The sequence below is a fragment of the Ranitomeya imitator genome, chromosome 6 (assembly GCF_032444005.1).
Source record: "Ranitomeya imitator isolate aRanImi1 chromosome 6, aRanImi1.pri, whole genome shotgun sequence".
In the NCBI taxonomy this organism is placed as follows: Eukaryota; Metazoa; Chordata; class Amphibia; order Anura; family Dendrobatidae; genus Ranitomeya; species Ranitomeya imitator.
Genome location: NC_091287.1, coordinates 2088126 through 2109200, shown reverse-complemented (window position 1 = coordinate 2109200; position 21075 = coordinate 2088126). Strand labels below are relative to the sequence as shown.

Here is a 21075-nt window from a genome sequence, read left to right as displayed (position 1 = left end):
ATAATGAGGGCAGGATAACGTCACATCATATTAGTGAGAAGTCAGCTCTGGGGGATGATAATGAGGGCAGGATAACGTCACATCATATTAGAGAGGTCAGCTCCGGGGATGATAATGAGGGCAGGATAACGTCACATCATATTAGAGAGAAGTCAGCTCTGGGGGATGATAATGAGGGCAGGATAATGTGCATCATATTAGAGAGAAGTCAGCTCCGGGGATGATAATGAGGGCAGGATAATGTGCATCATATTAGAGAGAAGTCAGCTCCGGGGAATGATAATGAGGGCAGGATAATGTGCATCATATTAGAGAGAAGTCAGCTCCGCGGAATAATAATGAGGGCAGGATAACGTCACATCATATTAGTGAGAAGTCAGCTCCGGGGATGATAATGAGGGCAGGATAACATCACATCATATTAGAGAGAAGTCAGCTCCGGGGGATGATAATGAGGGCAGGATAATGTCACATCATATTAGAGAGAAGTCAGCTCCGGGGAATAATAATGAGGGCAGGATAACGTCACATCATATTAGTGAGAAGTCAGCTCCGGGGGATAATAATGAGGGCAGGATAACATCACATCATATTTGATAAAGGTCTTGGACATTTCCCTGTCACACTTTCTTCTCTTTACAGGCCATTTGCAGCGGCTTCAATTTCGAAGATGAATATTGTCCTTTGGCTGATGCTGAATACAAAATGGAAAGGCTACACCGAAGGCCTGGCACTACACCTTATGCTCCAAAATTACCCACATTGGAGGATGTCGAAAATGCACTCAAACTGAAAAATTTTGATACACCCCCATATAATGAGACATCACGGCGAAGCTTCCGGAATGCTCTAGAAGGTTTTTACTGTTCTATTTTGGAAAGCGAGAATGAAAGATTAATGCAAGGAAATGTTATGTCATCAGTACAAGATTTACATCTTTTGTAGCATTTCTTGCTTTGGCTAAGGCTAGTTTCACACTAGCGTTTTGCTGAGCTGCGGAGGGCTGCAGACTTCTTCCATAAAGCCCCGCCTACGACCGCACCTCCGCTGCTCAGCTCCGCCTACGTCCGCATGCGGCCGTATGGATGTATGCGGATGCCTCCGCATGCGTTGTTTTGACAATGTGTGGCGACCCGCGTCGAACGCAGCTGGTTTGAATTTCTTTTTTTCTCTGCATTGTCAAAACGACGCATGCGCAGGCATCCGCATACATCCGCACGACCTGTGTACCTAATGTTAAAGATAGGTACGCAGGCCGCATGCGGGCGTAGGCGGAGCTGAGCGGCGGAGGTGCGGCCATTGGCGGGGCTCCACGGAGGAAGTCCGCAGCCCTCCGCAGCTCAGCAAAACGCTAGTGTGAAACTAGCCTAAGACAGTCTCTCATTTTGTGATGTCTCATGCAGTGAATATGAGAATGTCTCATTTTGTGGTGTCTAATATGGTGGTATAACAGTCTATCATTTTGTTTTGTCATGTGTCAGGACAATGAGAATCTCATTTTGTGATGTCTCATGCTGGAACTATGAGATTCTCTTTTTTTGTGATGTCTCGTGCCACATTTTGTTGGGTCTCATGCATGGACTATGGCAGTCTCATTTTGTCATGCCTCGTGCTGGGACTACGAGAGCATCTCATTTTCTGGTGTCTCATGATGGAAGCATGAAAGCCTCATTTTGTGGCATCTCGTGCCGGAACTATGACAGTCTCTCATTTTGTTGTGTCTTATGCAGGGACTGTGAGAATCTCTAATTTTGTGGTGTCTCAGGCTGGGACTATGAGAGTCTTTCATTTTCACAGAATCATAAAAAGGGAGAGTTGGAAGGGACCTCCTGGGTCATCTGGCCCAACCTTCATGCTCAATGCAGGATTCACAAAACCATCTCAGACAGATGTCTGTCCAGCCTTTGTTTTAAGACTTCCATTGAAAGAGAACTTCAACACCTAACGTGGCCGCCTGTCCCACTCATTACTCACCCTCACTGTCAAAAAGATTTTTCTATTATCTATTTTGTATCTATCTGTATCTGTAGGTAACCTTAACCCTTTCAGTTTCATTTCATTGCTTCCATGTGCAAATGAGAGTAAGGATGACCCCTCTACACCATGACATCCCTTCACATATTTGTAGACAGCTATTAAGTCTCCTCTCAGTCTTCTCTTTTGCGATCTAAACATTCCCAGATCCTTTAAACATTCCTTGTAGGACACAGTAGGTCACAGTCTGCCTCCCTATTCTGGTAACTTTTCTCTGAATTTGCCCCAGTTTGTTCATCTCTTTTTAAAAAATGTGGTGCCCAGAACTGGACACAGCATTCCTTCCAAGGAGGAGTAGAGAGGAATAATGACTTCACGTGATCTAGACTGTGCTTCTCTTCATACATCCTAGAACTGTGTTTGCCTGTTTTGCTGCTGCGCCACTCTGACTTTCATGCAGTCTGTGATTTATTAGTATACCTAAGCCTCTCAAGCATGCTGTTGCTTAGTTCTACTCCTCCCATTCTGTTTATACAATCCTGCATTTCTCCCTGTTAATTACCATGCTATTGGTCACTCCCCGTTGTTCAAGCTTGTCTAAATCCTTCTGAATCCTTTCTGTGTCTTCCCTAGTGTTAGCTATCCCTCCAAGCTTTGCATCTTCTGCAAATTTGACTAGCTTACTTTCAGTTCCCTATCTAGATCATTTATAAAAATGTTGAACACCACTGGGGCCAGGACAGAACCTTGTAGTACCCCACTTGAAACACTTTTCTAATTAGATGTGCAACAATTTATTACCACTTTTTGAGTACGATCACAGAGCCAGTTGTGAATCCACCTAACTGTAGCCTTATCAATCCAATACTTGGTCATTTTTTTAATAATGATAGTTTGAGACCCTTTATCAAATGCTTTGCTGAGGTTGAGATTAGAGATAAAATAACTTTTCAAGGTTCGGTTCTGTTCACTGAACGATTAGACGTTTGCTAAACACGGTTCAACGATCTTACCTGAACACCATAAAATTCAATGGGAGGCCAACCCAAATGTATACAGAACACATTAAGGGGTGACAAAAATCTTCTCAAACAGCTAAAATTAGGGGTAGACACTAGAGTTGAGCGACCTTGACCTTTTTAGAGTCGAGCCGAGTTTCGCGAAACCCGACTATCTCAAAAGTCGGGTCGAGTGAAATCGGCCGATTATGACGTAAAGTCGGGATCGACAATGGGGCAGCATAGTCGGCAGTGAGTGGGGGCCAGGAAAACACCTAGAGTGCCCATTTTAATGTCAAAACCATCCATTCTTCTTAATGAAGCTTGTCAAGCGTAATTTACCTTATAATAATTGGAAGGCATTTGAAATTGGGGGTCATTTGGCTAAAGTTGTGGTGGGTAGGGCTGGTTCAAGTAATTAGTGGGCCCAGGAAATCTGGACCACGTCACGGCAGTGGAGCAGGGAGAGGTAAGTATTTCAACTTTGCAAGTGCTGTGAACCTGAGCAAGCAGGGGGGGCCCACTCGTTGGCATTGGCACTGGCACAGGGCCCCTCAAAGTACAGCGGTGTGTTTGCACGGCGGGGGCGCCTCCCACCGGCAGCAACACTTTTGCGTACTATGAGAGGCCCTGTGCCAGTGACGTCGCCAACTAGTATTCCTCCCCCCACCTGATGAAGGAACCTGCACTTTCATCTGCACCTTCCTCTTTGTCCCCGTGTAAGGTGGTATGGTATGCGGGAAGAGCAACCTGACTTTCAGCAGGGTCACAATGTTGTTGTGTAGCGTGCACGGGGAATGTTGCGTTATGGGTCAATGTACCAGCAGACTCATCTATCACTGGCTGGGCAATGGGCAGGATGAGGAGGAAACACAGATATAGGCCCAAAGAATAAAGTTGGCTAAATGCAGTTCAAAATTGGTAACACAGGAATAACCAGGGGGCATTGCAGTGGAGGACAACTGGAATGAGAGGCTGACACAGAGAGTAGGCCCAAATCAGTAAGTAGTCGAAATGCAGTTCAAAATTGGCAACCGTAGTAAACAGGCGGCACAGCTTTGTTCAGTGGAGGAGAACAGCAAGGAGTGGCAGACACCGATAGTAGGCCCCAACCCAACTAGTAGGCCAAATGCAGTCTAACATTAACAACTACTTAACGAGCGCCTGAAAACGGAATTTCAGGACAGGAAACCAGGAGAACAGCAAGGAGCGGCAGACACTGTTAGTAAGCCCCAAACCAACTAGTACGCCAAATGTAGTTGTTCCATTTAACCACAATTTAACGAGAGCCTGAAGATAGAAGCTCAGGAAAGGCAACCTGGAGAACACCTTGGAGTGGAACACACCATCTCTCTCCACCCCATACCCATTTTGTAGGCCTAATGCAGTGTAGTTTTCTACAACTACTAAACGAGAGTCGGAAGATCGAAGCAATGGCGAGGAAACCTGGAGAACACCTTGGAGTGTAACACACCATCTCTCTCCACCCCATAGCCAATTTGGAGGCCTAATGCAGTGTAGTTTCCAACAACTACTAAACGAGAGCATTAAGATCGAAGCTCTGGAAAGGCAACCTGGAGAACACCTTGGAGTGTAACACACCATCTCTCTCCACCCGATACCCATTTTGTAGGCCTAATGCAGTGTAGTTTTCTACAACTACTGAACGAGAGTCGGAAGACCGAAGCAATGGCAAGGAAACCTGGGGAACACCTTGGAGTGTAACACACCATCTCTCTCCACCCGATACCCATTTTGTAGGCCTAATGCAGTGTAGTTTTCTACAACTACTAAACGAGAGTCGAAAGACCGAAGCAATGGCAAGGAAACCTGGGGAACACCTTGGAGTGTAACACACCATCTCTCTCCACCCGATACCCATTTTGTAGGCCTAATGCAGTGTAGTTTTCTACAACTACTAAACGAGAGTCGGAAGACCGAAGCAATGGCAAGGAAACCTGGGGAACACCTTGGAGTGTAACACACCATCTCTCTCCACCCGATACCCATTTTGTAGGCCTAATGCAGTGTAGTTTTCTACAACTACTAAACGAGAGTCTGAAGACCGAAGCAATGGCAAGGAAACCTGGGGAACACCTTGGAGTGTAACACACCATCTCTCTCCACCCGATACCCATTTTGTAGGCCTAATGCAGTGTAGTTTTCTACAACTACTAAACGAGAGTCGGAAGACCGAAGCAATGGCAAGGAAACCTGGGGAACACCTTGGAGTGTAACACACCATCTCTCTCCATCCCATACCCAATTTGTAGGCATAATGCAGCCTACTTTCCGACAACTACTAAACGAAAGCATGAAGATCGAAGCTCAGGAAAGGCAACCTGGGGAACACCTTGGAGTGTAACACACCCTCTCTCTACACCACGGAAGGGCTGATTCTTAGGAAGGAAGGCTGTCGGAAAGAAGCAGGGCGCGTCCGAGGGTGATTATATTCTTATTAGGTATATACTCACCCTCGGACGTGCCCTGCTTCTTTATTTGTAATGAATGTTTATTTGCAATGTGGTTTTGACTAAGGCTGGTTTCACATTGGCGTTTTTTCGGGTGCGTTTTTGCAGTAAAAAACGCAAAAAAACGCATGGTGAAAAAACGCATGTAAATGCGTGTAAACGCTGCGTTTTTTTGACGCATGCGTTTTTGCTTGTGGTGAAAAAAACGCGGCGTTTTACCGCGTTTACATGCGTTTTTTCATGCGTTTGCGTTTATTAAACGCATGCAGAAAAATGTGTGACAACTGCCAATCATCAAAATAAAGTAAAAAACCCACTATAAACAGAAATAGTTAGGGTTAGGGTTAGGGGTAGGGTTAGGGGTAGGGATCATAACCCTAACCCTAAAGGGATCCTACCCCTAACCCTACCCCTAACCCTAACCCTAAGGGATCCTAACCCTAACCCTACCCCTAACCCTAACCCTAAGGGATCCTAACCCTAACCCTACCCCTAACCCTAACCCTAAGGGATCCTAACCCTAACCCTACCCCTAACCCTACCCCTAACCCTAACCCTACCCCTAACCCTAACCATAAAGGGATTAGGGTTAGGATCCCTTAGGGTTAGGGGTAAGGTTAGGGTTAGGGGTAGGGTTAGGGGTAGGGTTAGGTTCCCTTTATCACCTTTATGCTGGGGGGTGGCATATCAGTGTGTTTTCTGGTTTTTTAATAAAAAAACGCATGCGTTTTTTACCGCAAAAACGCATGCAACAAAAAACGCATGCGTCCCCATTGACTCCAATGTATTTTTTGACCAAAAAAAAACGCATGAAAACGCATGCGTTTTTTTTTGGTCCAAAAAACGCTTCTAAAAATACTACAAGTAGCATTTCTGAAAATGAACGCATGCAGTAAAAAAACGCATGCGTCAAAAAACGCGACTAAACGCGTGCACAAAAAAACGCATGCGTTTTCAATGTTAAAGATATGAAAAAAAAACGCATGCGTTTTTTTGAAAAAAAACGCTGCAGACAAAAACGCAAGTGTGAAACCACCCTTACTCTATTTTTTTGGTAAATAATGATTTTATTATTTTCATTGTTTTGCATCTTCTTGGCAATAATATAAAGAAGACGCGACAGGACAACACTCGGTGGATGCCATATCTGTGTTTTAAATTGAAAAAAACTTTCAGTTAACTACTTGCAGGAGAAAGTTATTGTAGCTGGTGGCCATTTTTAGTACTGTACCAGATTTTTGTTGTATGTGTTTGTTTTTAATGTTAAAATGTCTGCATTTGATATCTCTCCAGTATTTTCTTTTTTATAAGCAAAATACTTATTTTTATATTTTCTGATGTTGGTTCAAGGGGTACTCGGGCAGCAGTAGACAGGTCAGTGGAGGCCTAGTGGAAGGAGGGACCGCAGACAGGCTTCGAAGGCCTAACATAATAAATTGGGCTGGCTGTAGGCAATTTAAAATTGGTTCCAGGGGAACACGGGCAGCAGTGGCCTGGTCTGTGTAGTAGTAGTGGAAAGAACGGGCCGCAGACAGGCTTCGAAGGCCTAACATAACAAAAATTGGGATGTAGGCAATTTACAATTGGTTCCAGGGGAACACGGACAGCAGTAGACAGGTCAGTGGAGGCCTAGTGGAAGGAGGGACCGCAGACAGGCTTCGAAGGCCTAACATAATAAATTGGGCTTGCTGTCGGCAACTTTAAATTGGTTCCAGGGGAACACGGGCGGCAGTAGCCAGGTCAGTGTAGTAGTAGTGGAAAGAACGGGCCGCAGACAGGCTTCGAAGGCCTAACATAACAAAAATTGGGCTGTAGGCAATTTAAAATTGGTTCCAGGGGAACACGGGCAGCAGTAGACAGGTCAGTGGAGGCCTAGTGGAAGGAGGGACCGCAGACAGGCTTCGAAGCCCTAACATAATAAATTGGGCTGGCTGTAGGCAATTTAAAATTGGTTCCAGGGGAACACGGGCAGCAGTAGACAGGTCAGTGGAGGCCTAGTGGAAGGAGGGACCGCAGACAGGCTTCGAAGGCCTAACATAATAAATTGGGCTGGCTGTAGGCAATTTAAAATTGGTTCCAGGGGAACACGGGCAGCAGTGGCCTGGTCAGTGTAGTAGTAGTGGAAAGAACGGGCCGCAGACAGGCTTCGAAGGCCTAACATAACAAAAATTGGGCTGTAGGCAATTTAAAATTGGTTCCAGGGGAACACAGGCAGCAGTAGACAGGTCAGTGGAGGCCTAGTGGAAGGAGTGACCGCAGACAGGCTTCGAAGGCCTAACATAAGAAAAATGTCAATACAATGGTATTGACAGTGCCAGGCATTGAAGGATGTCAGCGCATAGACTAAACATTGGTGGAGCTGTGAGAGAAAATTTTGCAAGTGGTAGAGCACTGTTTGAGCTGGGGGGGGGACTGTCTTGTGGCCGGCGGTACAGGCCCAGGGCCTCTCATATTACAACGGTGTGTCTGACGTTGGGTGCGCACCACCACCGCCAGACACTTTATTGTACTATGAGGGACCTAGTGGCAGTGCCGTCGACCAAAAGCGGGCACACCCACCTCCTCAGACAAACAGTACTCTCACGGGTGCTGGCGCCAAGTGGCGATACCACGGCCCCGTGTGGGGACTTTGGCCATTTAGGGAGGTGTTAACATGTCGGATGCTGGACAATCAGGTGCTGCAAATTACGAGATTGGAAAAGTTCAGAATAGTCCACAGGCAAGACCTTTACATAGGAAAGCTAGGTGTCAGCCGGGCAAGGTGGGGCAAAAGATTTCGAAATCCAGTTGTGGTTCATTTTAATGAAGGTTAGATCATCTACATTTTGGGTAGCCAGACGAGTCCTTTTTTCTGTTAGTATTGAACCTGCAGCACTGAATACTCTTTCTGATAGGACACTAGCTGCCGGGCAAGCAAGCTCCTGCAATGCATATTCTGCCAATTCTGGCCAGGTGTCTAATTTTGATGCCCAGTAATCAAATGGGAATGACGGTTGAGGGAGAACGTCGATAAGGGATGAAAAATAGTTAGTAACCATACTGGACAAATGTTGTCTCCTGTCACTTTGAATTGATGCTGCAGTACCTGTCCTGTCTGCGGTCATAGCAAAATCACTCCACAACCTGGTCAGAAAACCCCTCTGGCCAACGCCACTTCTGATTTCTGCCCCTCTAACACCTCTGGTCTGCTGGCCCCTGCAGCTCGTGTTAGAACGATCACGGGCGCTGTGTGCAGGGAATGCCAGAAGCAAACGGTCAACAAGAGTTGATTGTTTGGTTGCTAATATTAGTTCCAAGTTCTCATGTGGCATTATATTTTGCAATTTGCCTTTATAGCGAGGATCAAGGAGGCAGGCCAACCAGTAATCGTCATCGTTCATCATTTTTGTTATGCGTGTGTCCCTTTTGAGGATACGTAAGGCATAATCCGCAATGTGGCCCAAAGTTCCAGTTCTCAAATCTGTGGTTGTGCTTGGTTGAGGGGCAGTTTCAGGCAAATCCACGTCACTTGTGTCCCTCCAAAAACCAGAACCCGGCCTTGCCGCGCCAACAATTTCCACTGGCCCCGGAAAAGCTTCCTCATTAAAAATATAATCATGCCCATCATCCTCCTCGTCCTCCTTCTCCTCTTCGCCCGCTAACTCGTCCTGTACACTGCCCTGGCCAGACAATGGCTGACTGTCATCAAGGCTTTCCTCTTCCTCAGCTGCAGACGCCTGATCCTTTATGTGCGTCAAACTTTGCATCAGCAGACGCATTAGGGGGATGCTCATGCTTATTATGGCGTTGTCTGCACTTACCAGCCGTGTGCATTCCTCAAAACACTGAAGGACTTGACACATGTCTTGAATCTTCGACCACTGCACACCTGACAACTCCATGTCTGCCATCCTACTGCCTGCCCATGTATGTGTATCCTCCCACAAAAACATAACAGCCCGCCTCTGTTCACACAGTCTCTGAAGCATGTGCAGTGTTGAGTTCCACCTTGTTGCAACGTCTATGATTAGGCGATACTGGGGAAGGTTCAAAGAACGCTGATAGGTCTGCATACGGCTGGAGTGTACGGGCGAACGGCGGATATGTGAGCAAAGTCCAGGCACTTTGAGGAGCAGGTCGGATAACCCCGGATAACTTTTCAGGAAGCACTGCACCACCAGGTTTAAGGTGTGAGCCAGGCAAGGAATGTGTTTCAGTTGGGAAAGGGAGATGGCAGCCATGAAATTCCTTCCGTTATCACTCACTACCTTGCCTGCCTCAAGATCTACAGTGCCCAGCCACGACTGCGTTTCTTTCTGCAAGAACTCGGACAGAACTTCAGCGGTGTGTCTGTTGTCGCCCAAACACTTCATAGCCAATACAGCCTGCTGACGTTTGCCAGTAGCTGCCCCATAATGGGAGACCTGGTGTGCAACAGTGGCAGCTGCGGATGGAGTGGTTGTGCGACTGCGGTCTGTGGACGAGGTCTCGCTTCTGCAGGAGGACGAGGAGGAGGGGGTGCGAACGGCTACAGCCAACTGTTTCCTAGACCGTGGGCTAGGCAGAACTGTCCCAAACTTGCTGTCCCCTGTGGACCCTGCATCCACCACATTTACCCAGTGTTCCGTGATGGACACGTAACGTCCCTGGCCATGCCTACTGGTCCATGCATCTGTTGTCAGGTGCACCTTTGTGCTCACAGATTGCCTGAGTGCATGGACGATGCGCTCTTTAACATGCTGGTGGAGGGCTGGGATGGCTTTTCTGGAAAAAAAGTGTCGACTGGGTAGCTCGTAGCGCGGTACAGCATAGTCCATCAGGGCTTTGAAAGCTTCGCTTTCAACTAACCGGTAGGGCATCATCTCTAACGAGATTAGTCTAGCTATGTGGGCGTTCAAACCCTGTGTACGCGGATGCGAGGCTAAGTACTTCCTTTTTCTAACCATAGTCTCATGTAGGGTGAGCTGGACTGGAGAGCTGGAGATCGTGGAACTAGCGGGGTTGCCGGTGGACATGGCAGACTGAGAGACGGTGGGAGATGGTATGGTTGCCGCCGGTGCCCTAGATGCAGTGTTTCCTACTACGAATCTGGTGATTCCCTGACCCTGACTGCTTTGGCCTGGCAAAGAAACCTGCACAGATACTGCAGGTGGTGCAGAAAATGGTGGCCCTACACTGCCGGAAGGGATGTTGCGTTGATGACTAGCTTCATTGGCCGAGGGTGCTACAACCTTAAGGGACGTTTGGTAGTTAGTCCAAGCTTGCAAATGCATGGTGGTTAAATGTCTATGCATGCAACTTGTATTGAGACTTTTCAGATTCTGCCCTCTGCTTAAGGTAGTTGAACATTTTTGACAGATGACTTTGCGCTGATCAATTGGATGGTGTTTAAAAAAATGCCAGACTGCACTCTTTCTAGCATCGGATACCTTTTCAGGCATTGCAGACTGAGCTCTAACCGGATGGCCACGCTGTCCTCCAACAGGTTTTGACTTTGGCACGCGTTTTGGGCAAGATACGGGCCCGGCAGATGGAACCTGTTGCGATGTTGATGCCTGCTGCGGCCCCTCCTCCTCCGCTTCAGAACTGCTGCCACCTGCACCCTTTTCCCCCAATGGCTGCCAATCGGGGTCAAGAACTGGGTCATCTATTACCTCTTCTTGTAGCTCGTGTGCAACTTCGTCTGTGTCACCGTGTCGGTCGGTGGTATAGCGTTCGTGATGGGGCAACATAGTCTCATCAGGGTCTGATTCTTGATCAGCACCCTGCGAGGGCAATGTTGTGGTCTGAGTCAAAGGACCAGCATAGTAGTCTGGCTGTGGCTGTGCATCAGTGCACTCCATGTCAGATTCAACTTGTAATGGGCATGGACTGTTAACTGCTTCACTTTCTAAGCCAGGGACGGTATGTGTAAAGAGCTCCATGGAGTAACCCGTTGTGTCGCCTGCTGCATTCTTCTCTGTTGTTGTTTTTGCTGAAGAGGACAAGGAAGCGACTTGTCCCTGACCGTGAACATCCACTAACGACGCGCTGCTTTTACTTTTACCAGTTTCACGAGAGGAGGCAAAAGAGCTAGAGGCTGAGTCAGCAAGATAAGCCAAAACTTGCTCTTGCTGCTCCGGCTTTAAAAGCGGTTTTCCTACTCCCAGAAAAGGGAGCGTTCGAGGCCTTGTGTAGCCAGACGACGAACCTGGCTCCACAGCTCCAGACTTAGGTGCAATATTTTTTTTCCCACGACCACCTGATGCTCCTCCACTACCACTACCCTCATTACCAGCTGACAATGAACGCCCCCGGCCACGACCTCTTCCACCAGACTTCCTCATTGTTTTATAAACGTTACCAAACTAACGGTATTTGTTGCTGTCACACAACTTACACGGTGAGCTATAACTTCAGTATGATTTAGCTACCCCTTTACAGGTGGGTGAGATCACAACGAAAATCAGGCACAATGTTACACAGTCTGTTGTTGGTGGCAACAAATGAGAGAGATGCCACACACGCAGGACTGTCACTGAAGCGCAAATGTAAATATTAATCTCCCACTGATTTGTTGTTTTTTTTTTAAAAGGGAGACTTTAGAAAAAAAAAAATAATAAAAAAAAAATGATTTTTTAAGGAAGAATTTATAAACCAAATAAAATGAAATGATTGTTTCAGGGAGAATTTAGAAAACAAATAAAAAAAAAATAGGCTTTCTATGGCCCACTGAGTGAGAGAGGACGCACACAGGAGTCAGGAGTGGCACACAAGCCCAGAGGCCAATATTTATCTCCCACTGATTGATTTAGTGATTTTTTCAGGTAGATTTTGGAACCCAAATCAAGCAAAAAAATAAATAGGCTTTCTATGGCCCACAATTGGAGAGAGAGAGATGGCACACCCAGGAGTCAAGACTGGCACACAAGCAGAAAGGGCAATATTAATCTCCCACTGATTTGATTTTTTTTTTTTTTTCAGGGAGACTTTAGAAAAAAAAGATACAAAAAAATGAATTTTTCAGGAAGAATTTAGAAACAAAATAAAATAAAATGATTGTTTCAGGGAGAATTTAGAAAACAAATAAAAAAAATAGGCTTTGTAGGGCCCACTGAGTGAGAGAGGACGCACACAGGAGTCAGGAGTGGCACACAAGCACAGAGGCCAATATTTATCTCCCACTGATTGATGTAGTGATTTTTTCAGGTAGAATTTAGAACCCAAATCAACCAAAAAAATAAATAGGCTTTCTATGGCCCACTATTTGTGAGAGAGATGGCACACCCAGGACTGGCACACAAGCCCAGAGGCCAATATTAATCTCCCACTTTTTTTTTTTTTTCCAGGGAAAATTTATAAACCCAATAAAAAAAATAATAAATAGGCTTTCTATGGCCCACTATCTGAGAGAGAGAGAGAGAGATGGCACGCTTAGGACTGGCACACAAGCCCAAAGGCCAATATTAATCTCCCACTGATTGATTTATTGATTTTTTCAGGTAGAATTTAGAACCCAAATCAAGCAAAAAAATTAATAGGCTTTCTATGGCCCACTGAGTGAGAGATGGCACACACAGGAGTCAGGAGTGGCACACAAGCCCTGAGGCCAATATTAATCTCCCACTGATTGATTTATTGATTTTTTCAGGTAGAATTTAGAACCCAAATCAAGCAAAAAAATTAATAGGCTTTCTATGGCCCACTGAGTGAGAGATGGCACACACAGGAGTAAGGAGTGGCACACAAGCCCTGAGGCCAATATTTTTCTCCCACTGATTGATGTAGTGATTTTTTCAGGTAGATTTTAGAACCCAAATCAAGCAAAAAAATAAATAGGCTTTCTATGGCCCACTGAGTGAGAGATGACACAGACAGGGATGGCACTCTAGCAGAAATGCCAATCTTAATCTCCCACAAAAAAAAAAAAAAAAGGAACTGTCCTTCAATTACTATCTCCCTGCAGTAATCTCAGCCAGGTATGGCAGGCAGCTACTATCTCCCTGCCTGCAGTAATCTCAGCCAGGTATGGCAGGCAGCAATAAGGAGTGGACTGATGCACAAATTAAATAAAAAGTGTGTACAAACAAACAAGATAGCTGTGCAGAAAGGAAGGAACAAGAGGATTTGTGCTTTGAAAAAAGCAGTTGGTTTGCACAGCGGCGTACACACAGCAATGCAGCTATCAGGGAGCCTTCTAGGGCAGCCCAATGAGCTACAGCGCTGAGGAAAAAAAAAAAAAAATGTAGCTTCCACTGTCCCTGCACACCGAAGGTGGTGTTGGGCAGTGGAAATCGCTACAGCACAAGCGGTTTGGTGGTTAATGGACCCTGCCTAACGCTATCCCTGCTTCTGACGAAGCGGCAGCAACCTCTCCCTATGCTCAGATCAGCAGCAGTAACATGGCGGTCGGCGGGAACGCCCCTTTATAGCCCCTGTGACGCCGCGGACAGCAAGCCAATCACTGCAATGCCCTTCTCTAAGATGGTGGGGACCAGGACCTATGTCATCACGCTGCCCACACTCTGCGTTTACCTTCATTGGCTGAGAAATGGCGCTTTTCGCGTCATTGAAACGCGACTTTGGCGCGAAAGTCGCGTACCGCATGGCCGACCCCGCACAGGGGTCGGATCGGGTTTTATGAAACCCGACTTTGCCAAAAGTCGGCGACTTTTGAAAATGAACGACCCGTTTCGCTCAACCCTAGTAGACACCATGAAAAGTGGCATCAGTTGACCCACAGTAGAAATTTGCAAATGGCACAGCAGCAGTCAGCCATGGGCCCTGCATGAGGTATCAGGGTCTGGCCCAGCAATTATAGCTTGGAAATGAAGTTTCAATGAGGACCTGGTGGTTAAGGGAGCCTTGTAAAACTTCTTAGCTGGGAGAACTGATACCTCATGCAACCGCTGAATTGTTTTTAGTTTCCTACCACACTCCGGTGACACAAAGATTAGTTTCATACAGTACTATTAGTAGAAAAATGTAAGGAAGCAACATAGGTCATTGACTTATCAATTGACCCACAGTAGAACATTTTATAATGGCACAAAAGCAGTTAGCCATGGCTCATGCTTGAGGTATCAGGGTTTGGGACAGCATTTAGAGGTATGAATTTATGTTTAAATTAAGACGAGGTGGGTGAGGGACCAGTGTAAGCCTCATGTGCTGGGAGCCCTGATATCTCATGCAACAGCTCTATTTTTTTCACAGCCAGCCTCAGGTGGCACAAATATCAGTTTGGTAGAGCACTAATGTTAGAAAAATGTAAGGATAGTAATACTGGCACTTGGCTAAAAGTAAATGCAGGCCTGCTGGTCTGGGAGCCATACTGCACCACACATGAAGGAGACCCAACTTGGAGTACAAATATTTCCCAAAGTTAGGGACAGACAACAGGAAACGTGGAATCAAATGACCTACAGTAGAAATTTGATAATGCCACAGCAGAAGTTAGCCATGTGCCATGAATGAGGGTCTGGGTCAGCATTTAGAGCTTTGAATTTAAGACGTGGTGGCTAAAGGAGCTGCATAAGCCTTCTTATCTGGGATCCCAGATACTTCATGTAGCACCTTTTTTTTCCAGCCACACTCAGATGGTACAAATATTAGTTTCATACAGTACTATTGGTACAGAAATGTAAGGATGTAACACGGATAGTGCACTGAAAGTGAGTGCAGGGAGCCTGCCTGTCTGGGAGCCCTACTGCTACAGACAACACACATGAAAGAGACCCAACTTGTAGTCTCCACAATTCAAAATACTGTTTGTAGCATCAACAGCAGTAGCAACAACAGGCACAGAAGACACCACACTAGGGTGCAAAAGTCATTGGAGATCTATGACTTGTTAATTTTGATAAATGTTAGGTGGTCTACACTTTTGAGGGGACAGCTGGATGCGCTTATCAATCAGTACACCACCAGCAGTGCTGAAGACACGTTCTGAAAGAACGCGGGCTGCCGGGCATGACAAAACCTCCAAGGCATGACAGGCAAGCACAGGCCACCCTTTCATTTTTGAAGGCCAAAATGCAAAAGGGTCCAACCCCCCCGATGGTATTGATATTGAGCTCCAGATACACATGCACGATCCTCTCCAGTCTTTCGCAACGTGTCAGACTTCTACTCTGTTCTGCTAGTTTAAAAAACATGTTAAAAGACTCACAGAAATTGCTTACATTGTTGCTGCTAATGTTTTTGCAATGATGCCTGGACATTCCCGGGGTTGGACGTCTAGAACTGGGATGCACATTGTGTGCCTCACTGCTGTCTTTGGGGAAAACCAGTCCTAATATGGTCTACAAGCATGTTTCGATACTCCAGCATGCGCACATCCCTTTCCAAGGGGGGAAGCATCTAGCTAAATTTTCTCTTGTACTGTGGATCTAACAGAGTGGCAACCCAGTAGTCAGCACTATTTCTAACCCTAACAATATGGGCATTGTGCTGAAGATCAAGCAAGAAGGCGCTTCCATAAGGTCCAAGTTCATGGTGTGTTGTTGGTGGGGTAACACTCAAGGTTGCTTCCTCAGTCCCCTCCCGCCAATCACAGACAACAGAGAGTGGATCATTATCCTCTTCATCTCCTGACTGTTGCACGTACATCACCTAATCCTCTTCCATTTTTTTCTCGGCTCCTGAATCTTCACTATCAGTTTGTCTGGTACCATGAGCCCCTCTTGGATTGCTGTAAGCCACCCTCACATGGCACCCGCCTGTTCGACGAGAGTCCCGAAACTTGAGATATTGTTATCCCTGTCATATCCGCCTCTACTTCCAACTCTTCCTCTGGGACCATCACCTCCTCAGGCAAACTATTCAAAAGTGTGCTCCAGCTTGTAGGTGACCGGAATAGTGATGCTAATGACAGCAATATCAGCGCTAACAATCTTAGTAGCCATTTAAAAACTGTGGAGAAAGGTGCAGAGATCCTTCACCTGTGCCCACTGTGCAAGCGTGATTTACACAACATCCAGTCTGCGTAGGCCCAGACTATGCAAAAGGACATACTGCACCAGGGCTCATCGCTGCTGCCACAGATGCTGAAATATGTGCAGAGTGGAATTCCAGTATGTCGGAACATCGCTAATGAAATTGTTAACGGGTAGGCTGAAAGACCTCTGTAGTGATCCAAGTCGATGACCTGTGAAGTGCAATCATCGGAAGGGTACACAGCTACCAGAGGTGAGGGAGATTCTATCTGCTCTGTTGGAACACATGTTTGATTAAGAGGGAGGTTGAGGGTGTAGGTGGAGGCACTAAAGGATGTTCTGGAGGCAGAAGCAGTGGAGGAACTGTTAGAGAGAGAGGTTTGTCCTGCAAGTTTTGGGAAAATTCAAATACTTGTGGAGCAGCCCTTTGACTGACTGCCCCCACAGCCACCAGAGTCACCTAGTGCCCAGTCAGTGAGATGTAACTCCCCTGCCCATGTTTGCTCGACCAGTTGTCAGTGGTGAAATGCATCCTGGCAGACATAGATTTTTTCAGGTAACAGGTGATATTGTCGGTGACATGCTGATATAGCATAGGCACAGCTTTCATTGAGAAGTAATGGCTATTGGGCAACTGGTAGTGAGGGACTGCGACAGCCATCAACTTTCTGAAACCGTCTGTCTCCACCAGATTGGAGACTGTGGAGTTCAAACTCTTAGCTTTGACATGTGTAGGAGGAAATATAGCAGGACCAAGGGCTGGTCTCTGTGCTGAGAGAAGGCAGAGTATGGAGAACAGGACAAACTACTGGACTGTGAGTGAGGTGCAGATGGAGATGTTATGGTGGATTGAGAAAGATGTGTTGTGCTAGGTGACACAAAATCAGCAGTAATATCCACTTCCATAACAGCTAACCGGCTCGCACTCAACCCAACTATGGTGGGTAAACAATAATAATCTTTATTTATATAGCGCCAGCATATTCCCCAGCGCTTTAAAATTTAACAGTTCATACACAAGTCATAAGTAACAACGTTAAAAATAATAAATAATTAAAGCAAAATAAGAAGACCATGCTCATAAGAGCTTACAATCTACAATGATGGTCCAGCCATCTTGAGGGAGTGGGGGATAGATAAAGGCCAGTATTTGTGGTGCTATTGGTGTGCGGGGGAGTGTGTTGGAGGGTTATTCTCAGATAGCGAATGGCTGTACACACACACACATACACACAAAAGGACTTCGACTAGGGAATGTGATAGGCCGCCTAACAGATGTGTTTTTAGAGAGAGCCTAAAACTGTGTAAGTTGTGGGTAATCCTAATTTCTAGGGGTAGTGCATTCCAGAGGATTGGCGTGACCTGGGACACGTCTTGGAATCGGGAGTGGGAGGTACGGATTAGTGCAGTGGTAAGTCGGCGGTCGCTTGCAGACCGTAACCAGCTGGTAGGTCAATAAAAAGAAATGAGGGTGAAGATATAAGGGTGCCGCACTGTGGAGAGCTTTGTGGGTGAGAACAAGCAGTTTAAATTGGATCCTGTAATGAATGGGTAGCCAGTGTAATGACTGGCGAAGAGCGGACGCAGACACAGATTAGCCAGATGGACGACCCTGGCTGCTGCATTAAGGATGGACTGGAGAGGGGAAAGTCGATTGAGGAGGAGGTCAATTAATAGAGCGTTACAGTAGTCAAGGCGGGAGTGGATCAGAGCAACAGTGAGGATCTTTATTGCTTCCATGGTGAGAAAGGGGCGGATTCAAATAAATAATTGTAGTTTCTGCGGCCGGAGATCTGTGTGAGAAGACTTGGAATGATGATGGAGGAGGAAGAAGCAGCAGATGGGGTTGATGGAATGGCTGGTAGTTGGCATATTGATCGCGCATGTGCCTATTCATGCACGTAGTTGTCAAATTATTGCAATTTTTGCTTCTACTGAAGTTTTTTTTAACAATTTCACAGATAACATGAGTTAGCTTATCCTTTGCGCTCTCAAAAAAGGATCGGACTCTTCAACCCTTGCCGTCCCTGTGAATGGCACACTTGTGACTGGTGCTGGCCACAACAAGGGCTGAGGATGCAGTGCTTGACGTTGTTGCATCACTTTGTGCCACCCAACCTCGACACCCAACCTGAAGTTTTCACATTTTTTAAAATGAGGGCCTGACACTACTGAAGTGGAATAAATGTCACGAGAATAGAAATAGTATAATTGGGACTGGCATGTCTTCCACTATAGGTAACCCAGCAGATGTACACCAACTGTGAATGTTCACATTTCCATAAATTTGTGCTAATATCAGCAGCAGCCGCCACAGCAGGCACAGAAGCCACACTGAAGATATCACAGAGTGCAATTATCTGAGATCAATGCATCACACTAAAAAATGCAATATCACCTAGTCTGTACAGTCTGCGATTGGGGTGCAAAAGTCCTTGGAGATCCATGAATTTTTCATCTTGATGAAAGTTAGGCGGTCTACACTTTCAGGGGACATCCGCCTGTGCTTATCCGTCAGGACACTACCATCAGCACTGAATTCACGTTCTGAGAAAACGCTGGCTGCTGGACATGATAAAACCTCAAAGGCGTGTGAAGCGAGATCAGGCTACTGATCCATTTTGGAAGACCAAAATGTGAAAGGATCCAAGCCCTCCCTAAAGGTATTGATACTCAGTTCTAGATAGTGCTGAACCATCCTCTCCATTCGTTCACCATGTGTAAGACTTGGACTCTGTTGTGCTTGTGCAGGAGCTGGTCTAAAAAAAGAGTCAAAGGACTCACCCACTCCCTCCTTTAGCAGAGTACAGACCCTTTAAAAAAAAACAAGTGGGCTACCTGTAACAGCGTGTCCCTCCCCCGACCTGTGTCCCTGGACTGCCATATAATCAGGCATGAGTCAACAACCAGTGGGGTGAGCCCTCCCCATGGAAGAGTGGATCCCAGGACGCCGAACAATAGACTCATGTGTTGGCTAATTCATTTGTGAGGTGACTTGGGAAGGGCTGGGATCTTATGCTGAGGTGAGATCCTGGTGCCAGAGTGTGGAGGGAAAAAAGCTGCCACGTTGGACTGTGTTGTGTCCCTCATCTGCTGGAGCCATTGAATTCACTAAAGGACTATTTCTATTTCCCTGGCGTCGGATTGCTGGGTGGCGCCCCCGGATCTTCTCCCTTTGTGTGGATTCATTGTGGACTTATTGTGGACTACTTACGGATGCTGCAGGACTACTTTCATTTGTGTTATCCCAGTTCCCTGTTCCAATAAATCTTGCTGGATTGTCTATCAGCCTGGTGTCTCTTTCTGCTCTGTCGCAAACCCCGTCACAAACTAGTGGCAAACAGTGGGGTCAGAGCAGAGGGAATGGATGACAGCGGCCCATCAATGTGTGGAACCGGAACCTCAGGATACAAGAACTGGACTGTGGGGAGCCCACAAACTGAGGCCCGTGAATTAGGAGTCTGCTACAAAGGCCAGACGAAGGACCAACTAATTAAGACTTTGGAAGGAGCTTGCCTGCAAGATGGCACTGCAGGAGGATTCCCACAGCAAAGGGAGGAAAGACAGGAGCTGCAGGTAAATACTCAAAAAAGTCAGTGGGTTGTGTGGTACGAGGAGGAGATGGCATTGCTTGGGGATAAAGGTACCTTCACACTAAACAACTTCACAACGATATCGCTAGCGATCCGTGACATTGCAGCGTCCTGGCTAAGCGATATCGTTGTGTTTCACATGCAGCAGCGATCTGGATCCTGCTGTGACATCACTGGTCGGAGCTAGAAGGCCAGCACTTTATTTCGTCGCTGGATCTCCCGCAGACATCGCTGAATCGGCGTGTGTGACGCTGATTCAGCGATGTCTTCACTGGTAACCAGGGTAAACATTGGGTTACTAAGCGCAGGGCCGCGCTTAGTAACCCGATGTTTACCCTGGTTACCAGCGTAAACGTAAAAAAAAAAAAAAACCACTACATACAGTGGGGCAAAAAAGTATTTAGTCAGTCAGCAATAGTGCCAGTTCCACCACTTAAAAAGATGAGAGGCGTCTGTAATTTACATCATAGGTAGACCTCAACTATGGGAGACAAACTGAGAAAAAAAAATCCAGAAAATCACATTGTCTGTTTTTTTTATCATTTTTTTTGCATATTATGGTGGAAAATAAGTATTTGGTCAGAAACAAACAATCAAGATTTCTGGCTCTCACAGACCTGTAACTTCTTCTTTAAGAGTCTCCTCTTTCCTCCACTCATTACCTGTAGTAATGGCACCTGTTTAAACTTGTTATCAGTATAAAAAGACACCTGTGCACACCCTCAAACAGTCTGACTCCAAACTCCACTATGGTGAAGACCAAAGAGCTGTCAAAGGACACCAGAAACAAAATTGTAGCCCTGCACCAGGCTGGGAAGACTAAATCTGCAATAGCCAACCAGCTTGGAGTGAAGAAATCAACAGTGGGAGCAATAATTAGAAAATGGAAGACATACAAGACCACTGATAATTTCCCTCGATCTGGGGCTCCACGCAAAATCCCACCCCGTGGGGTCAGAATGATCACAAGAACGGTGAGCAAAAATCCCAGAACCACGCGGGGGGACCTAGTGAATGAACTGCAGAGAGCTGGGCCCAATGTAACAAGGCCTACCATAAGTAACACACTACGCCACCATGGACTCAGATCCTGCAGTGCCAGACGTGTCCCACTGCTTAAGCCAGTACATGTCCGGGCCCGTCTGAA

The 21075-nt window shown here is 46.4% G+C and overlaps 1 protein-coding gene across 1 annotated transcript in view; it reads left to right on the top strand.

The window, feature by feature from the left end:
- Window positions 1-21075, top strand: part of LOC138641571 (tyrosinase-like) — a 221508-nt gene that overhangs the window by 150737 nt on the left and 49696 nt on the right. The window contains exon 3 of the mRNA XM_069729041.1: window positions 643-856. Within this exon, the coding sequence (XP_069585142.1) occupies window positions 643-856 (214 nt within the window). The remainder of the gene's footprint in view (window positions 1-642; window positions 857-21075) is intronic.